At 26.8% G+C, this 6,944-nt stretch overlaps 1 protein-coding gene across 1 annotated transcript in view; it reads left to right on the plus strand.

Annotated features, from left to right (window-relative positions):
* LOC120270356 (actin-related protein 2/3 complex subunit 4-like) overlaps positions 1-2,375 on the plus strand; it is a 12,725-nt gene extending 10,350 nt beyond the window's left edge. Inside the window, exons 2-5 of the mRNA XM_039277356.1 lie at positions 183-266; positions 655-759; positions 949-1,038; positions 2,155-2,375. Coding sequence (XP_039133290.1) covers positions 183-266; positions 655-759; positions 949-1,038; positions 2,155-2,244 — 369 coding nt within the window. The 3' untranslated portion in view covers positions 2,245-2,375. The remainder of the gene's footprint in view (positions 1-182; positions 267-654; positions 760-948; positions 1,039-2,154) is intronic.
* Positions 2,376-6,944: the final 4,569 nt, after the last annotated feature.

Genomic DNA, 6,944 nt, shown 5'->3' on the forward strand with positions numbered 1-6,944 from the left:
TTTTGTCCGCTTAGATTGGAGCATGTGAGATTGGTAAAGATTAATTTTGTATGTTTGCATGAAAGTCTGAAGTTTGTGTATCACTGATTCTTGGATGTTCGAAAATATCATTTCCATTATCCATTCTATATTTTGATAATTGAGGTATTATAAATTTATTTTCTTTGATATTTAACAGTTAGTTATTGCAGATTTTGATATGCCGAAATGAGGCAGAAAAATGCTTGATAGAGACATCTATCAATTCAGTGCGCGTTAGCATCAAGGTGATGATGAATCATTTTACACTTCAGGCACCTAACTTATATTTTGTCATGTTCTTGGATTAATTTCTCACTTCTTATCATTGAGTGAGTATTTTAATCAAATAAAACATTTGGAGTATGATTGTATGCAACAAACCAAAATGGCAGCCCTATAAATTAGAATAGATGAAAGAAAAAGCATATACATGTCAATAATAATGAGTCAAAGAATAACATCAAGGTGATTCCTTTAGTTTTTGACATGTATGGTTCCCTTAGCATATTATATGTGTCAAGGATCTAACCGCTTTTGAATGGAGAGCTTCAATTCTATGGTGATGGGATTCTTCAATCATATAGGTTATTGCTGATTTATTTTATTTTATTTTATTTTATTTCATTTGTTTAGGTTAAGCAGGCAGATGAACTTGAAAACATACTGGCAAAAAAGTTTCTCAGGTTTTTGTCAATGAGGGCAGAGGCATTCCAAGTTCTCAGGAGAAAGCCAGTGCAGGTGTTTTTCATTATTAAGTTTAGATTGGAGGGTGGAATTTTCAACTCTTATTTTATCAAAGGAAATAGTATTTTCCTTTTCTCACTTTTTAATAATAAACCTGATATTTATTCTAACTAAATTGTTTAATGTGGATGAACTTTGTATTGAGATTATTATCTGAACTCTCACTCGTTGTCTCTCTTACAGGGTTATGATCTTAGTTTTCTCATCACAAACTACCACTGTGAAGATATGCAAAAGCACAAGCTTATAGATTTCATTGTGCAATTTATGGAGGTAGCAACCTTTGGCTTTTCATCTAAATACTTTTTCATCAACTTATATCTTTGTCAAATGACATCAATAACCTTTGGCAAATTTTCCCTTGTTATGTTGGATAACTATTGCCTTGAAGTGCTTGTTCTTTTCTCATGAGACAGTTCATGTTGATCAGTGGTATATGAATAATATAACATGCACAATGGTAAAAGATAAATATTTTCTTGGTTGCCTGACCTACTGGATTTTACTGACCTTTGATGTTGTGCATGTTATGTGTATCGATCAGTGGTATATGAATAACATAACATAAACTTTGATGTTGCCTAACTGACTGGATTCTACTAAGGTAGGATCTATAAATTATTTAAAATGCAAAAGAAGAATATTTTCTTGTTCTTAAAAACAATTTCTGAGATTCTTACATGGTGGAAGGTGCCAAGTGGCTGCTATGCCACTCTTAGGGATGAGATGAAAGCGCTTTCCTAAGACGCATAGTTTATCAAGAAGCCACGGGCTCTAAATTAACCTTGGGGAGGTAATAGAAGCTCTATATGGGGTAGATTTCTCTCAATCGGTGTTTTTCAAATGCACAATGATTCAAACTTGAAACTATTTTCTTTAGCGACCCATGTCACAACCACTTCGTGGTCTTTATTTTTAATATAAGAAAAAAATCATTGTAAGTGATGCTGTGATAGTGCAAGAGAATTGTATTTTCATAATGGTAAGAGAAGTCACATTTTGTTTGATATGGAAGGGTAATGCGCATTTATCTCAGTGATAAAGACGGAAAAAATATATTTTGATTTTAAGTAGGGATTATCGATTCAAATGGTTGTACATTCTCTTATCAAAGACCTTTGCTGAGCCTATTGCTAGTTGCTTTCATTGATTGTACCGGTTCCCTGGTTCCCTTCAAAATCAAATGGTTGGCACACATTTCACAAGATACAAAGTTCATCTAATAATGTTCCTTTTGTAATACTAAATTTAAATATATATATATATATATATACTTTTGTCTTATAGAATATAAATAAGCACACTCTTCTTACACTGAACAACTTCCATTTGGAATGAGTGCAATTTTTTTGTTTCTCACTAAATATGCTTTGCCTGTGTATAATGTAGGACATTGACAAAGAGATAAGTGAGTTAAAGCTATCAGTAAACACAAGAGGCCGGCTTGTGGCGACTGAGTTTTTGAAGCAGTTCATCTGAAATTATCATGAGGCATTATGTGAAATTTGTGAGTTACAGGTACCTATTATAAGAGACGAAATGTAAATTTGAAAGCTTTCGATGTATTGCATGCTTAAAAATATATTATGTTCTCAGCAGTTTTTCTTTTACATGAGTTTTAGATTTAGCTGTGTATTTTATACTGATATTAGTTTTGAATTTTTTTAAGTAAAGGAATCAGAGCTATGCAGTGTCTTTTGAGGAAATGACTCATATTCATCTGATTTTCATGTTCCATGGCATGCAGTGCCGTGTTTTATAAATTCATGTTTCTTTAACTTTATTGACATCTTATTATTGGGTAGAACAACCAAATTTTTGAAGGGAGTTGACTCTGACGTCCTTTTTTTGTGGTTGTTTCAAAGTATTTAACTGTAGCACAATATGTTGAAATTATTGGTGAATGTAAAGTTGAGATATGGATTTTTTTTATTTTTTTTATTTTTTTTTGTTTAATGGTTAATTCACATAGTAGGGTTGTGTTTTCAGTATATATAGCATTCGAACACAACTTGTTTAAGAACGATCTTTGGTTATTGTGATTGAGTTCATTGCTGTTTTTGATCACTTTATTTTCCATATTTTTATATTAATTATTTTTACCATAAATATCAAGTGTTTTAAAATCCAAACACATGAAATTAGAAGTGTATCCCTATTAAACGTTTGTTGCGCAGGCCGTTACGTATGGAGTCTTCTTAAAGCTGATCAACGATTATTTATATAAATAAATTTTTAAGTAATTTATAAGAAAAATTATAGTTTATTATCTTTTAACTTTTAAGCATCTTTGTTTGTTGTACAAATATAGGGATGGTAAAAATCCGGGTCCAAATAAAATCGGGTTCAAACAACTACTAATATAAATAGAAAAATTTTTGTCCGGGCCAGCTCTGGTTTTAAATCCAGACAAATGTAACATGTCTAAACCTTGTTTATTTTAAAACCAGGTTAAATTCTATTAAGTTCACTCAAATATTAAATTATACAAAAATAATTTAATTCACATTAAATGCAAAAAGACAACGTCAAAAGTCCAAAATTCAACTTAAATCATACAAAAATCTAAGTCTTAATATGAAAAACAATATATGTTTGAAGTTTTTAGAAGATTAAGCTTAAAACAAATGCGCTTTAGATTGTGGGTTTTAAAAATTTTAAGGGGTAAAAGGGACCCTGTTTTTCAAATTTTCATGTCCGGCCCAAATCTAAATCCAAACAACCAAAGGATGTCGGGACCCGACCTGCATTGGTAAAACTTATGTCCAAAACTTTTTATTCTGGGTCGAACTAGGCCGGCGGGTCCGTACAGACTATTGCCATCCCTATACAAATATCATCATTATATATAAATAATTATTAAGTAAATTTATAAAAAAAAATCATAGGTTTTTATCTTTTAACTTTTAAGCATCGTTATTTGTTGTACAAATATCATTATTGTCTATATAGAGTTTTCTTAAAAATATAAACTTATAATAAATTTGTTACAAATCAATACTTGGTAAAGATGAAGGATAGTTTATTTCATTACTGTAGTGATGATAAGCAGTTATATTAATAATTATAATTTATATATGAAAGGTGATTATTTATTTATTTATTTATTTTAAAATTCTAATACTATTTAAAATAAATTAAATAAAAATAATAAAATTCGAAAAAGTGATAATAACAACTAATATGGCTAGCCAATCATAGATCTTCAAATATTTTTGTTTTTAAATTTTATATTTAAATATGTTTTTAATGATCTTATCAATATATAATTATCAATTTTCAGGATATTATTGTAAAAAAATTTAATTATAAATAAAATAATAATAATAAAACCTTTCAAAAATATAATTGCTTCCTCAAAATTTCTAGAAAAAACTATTATAGGTTGTGTTGATTAGTGAGTTTTCTTTTTGTGCAATCTCTTCCGAGCTTATGTTTTATTTTTCAACAAGATTTATCTTATTTGTTTTATATCTAACTTAATTTATTTAATTTTTTTGTATGCTTATCTATCAAATATTGTTTGATTATTTATTGTGAAAATCATTAGATATTTATTATGATTAATTGTTATAAAAGTTTGATTATTCATTAGATTATTTGTTAAACAATTATTGTATTTAATAATTGAAGTAGATTTTGATTTGTGTTAATTTTTTTTAATTTTATTATTTGTTAATTTAGTTCTTAACTATTAGTTGAGTTAATTGTTAATTATGTAGATATGATAGGTTTTTAAGTGTAAATAAAAATTTTTAGATCGATGTATATTTTCATACTATTGAATAATTGATTTCAAGTTTGAATTAATAAAATAGTTCAATATTAATAAACTTTTAAAATTTAAATTCAGCACCCTCTTAATGTTGGTTATGGTTCCGCCACTATATATAAATGCTTAAAAACCTACTGTATATTGTTTAACTTAAGTCTAGATCTTTAATATCCAAATAATTATGTTTTAGTGAATATATTGCTTAACATTGTTTTTTTTTCATTTTAAAAATATTGAAACTATAACAAAAATAAAAGATGGAGGCATGGGTGAAAATGATAACGAAAAAGGAATATAAGAATATATTAAATAATCCAGTAAATACAATACTCTTTCATGCTTATAGGAGACTAATACTTTTAATTTTATTGAATTGCCTGTTACTAAATATAGAATGTAATAATAATAATAATAATAATAATAATAATAATAATAATAATAATTTATTATCCAATATAAAATATGTTCTAGCATCCAATGTATTAGCTAACGATAAAATAAGCTCTGTAAAATTAAAATTTGATGACTTGCCAGTATTGCATAAAAAGGAGTTTTTCTAATGGTAGTTATGATTGAGTGCATATTTTCATAAAATGTTGGCACCGTAGCAATGTTAATGGCTTCATTTTGGGGGTTTTGTTTTCAATATAATTTTTATAATTATTAAAATGACCCGGTATAAAATGTATTCACCAACATGGATTTAAAACATCACATCAACTTATATTATCATATAACTGAGGAGTTGGCCTTTTAAAAATATGATGTTAACTTTTTTATGCACACCCTTCCTTTTAAAAAATTATAATTTTCATATTTTTAAACCATTTTAAGTTATTAATATTTTTAGAAAAGTTATATTTTTTTCAAACCACATTAATTTGGAAAAAAATATTATTATTATTATTATTATTATTATTATTATTATTATTATTATTATTATTATTATTGGATAGAGAATTGATTTGTTTATTGTAGATTTCAAAGCTATAAATTTATTTTGTACATATTTTATTTTTAATTTTGGATTTTAATTAAAAATGACATGCATAGCAAACTAGGTATTTTAAATTTTGTGTTTTAAAAGTGATAGATTATTTTCTATTAATTTGTAGTTTGATAAAATTATTGTTATTAAAACTACAAACAAGTTGTTTAAACAAAATATAACAACAACAATAAAAATAATAATATTTTTCAAAATAATTACCATTTAAAAAAAATAAAATAATAAAAACTTAGAATATTTAAGAAATTGGTATAATACCCTAATTGGTCCCTCTACTTTTCTTTCTCTTCCGTTTTGGTCCTTCTACTCAAAAATACTCCCAACTAGTCCCACTCTCTACTTTTAAAAATACGCCGCATTTTTAAAAGTAGAAAGAGACTAGTCGGGAGCATTTTTAACTAAGTGTGCACATTTTCAAAAGTAAAAAGACTAGTCGGGAATATTTTTGAATAAAGGGACAAAAAAGGAAGAGAAAGAAAAGTACAGGGACTATTTTGGTGATTATACCTAAAAAATTTCACTTTTGTGATTGTTTAAAAATTATTAATATTAATAATAATAACAGTTTTTAAAAATGGCTTAAAAAACCAAGAAAATGTAATACTAACAATAACAATAATAATATATTTTTTTCAAAATAAATGTGGTTGAAAAAATAAAACTTTTAAAAAATAAATAATAAGTTAAAAACGTTTTAAAATAAAAAAAATATATCATTTATGTGATTTTTTACAAGTGGAGGGTGTTAATGAAAAAACTACTAACTCAATATTTCTAAAGGCCAACTCATCTTTTGGATGATGACATGACTTGATATGATATTTTCAAACTCGAGTTAGAGAAAAAAATTTTACATAGGGGTATGTTGATAATTTGACATGGCTTGATGTGATATTTTTAACAAAATGGACAAGCTATGAGTTGGGGGCAAATATGGATTTTTTAAATATACCACTTGTCATCTGTCATGATTGTAGGGGGATTTGACCTTTGATCATTGCCAATAATAAGAACCCTATATTGGGGATCTAGTGCTAATAAACCATGAAACCGTTGGCATTCATCGTTTTTTAAAATAAAATTAGAAAATGAGAAACAAGTACAAAAGAGAAGAAATTAAAAATAATTAAAAACCAAAAGGAAATATCTAACTTAGAGTTCAACTAAGCATTGTTAAAAGTGGTGTTGGAAATTATATTTGCAAATTGGGAGCTTTCATATATGAATTGAGAAGGAGATGGTCTTGGAGTTAACATGGATTTTAACTTGTGCCAAAAATTTTGATAGGGTGATAGAAGCATTGGCTCTTAAAAGAAAGAAAAAATAAACTAAGATAATAGTTTAAATTGACACATGAAATTTTTACAGCATATCAGGAGCATTACATTAGAAAGA

The sequence above is a fragment of the Dioscorea cayenensis genome, chromosome 10 (assembly GCF_009730915.1).
Source record: "Dioscorea cayenensis subsp. rotundata cultivar TDr96_F1 chromosome 10, TDr96_F1_v2_PseudoChromosome.rev07_lg8_w22 25.fasta, whole genome shotgun sequence".
Classification (NCBI taxonomy): Eukaryota; Viridiplantae; Streptophyta; class Magnoliopsida; order Dioscoreales; family Dioscoreaceae; genus Dioscorea; species Dioscorea cayenensis.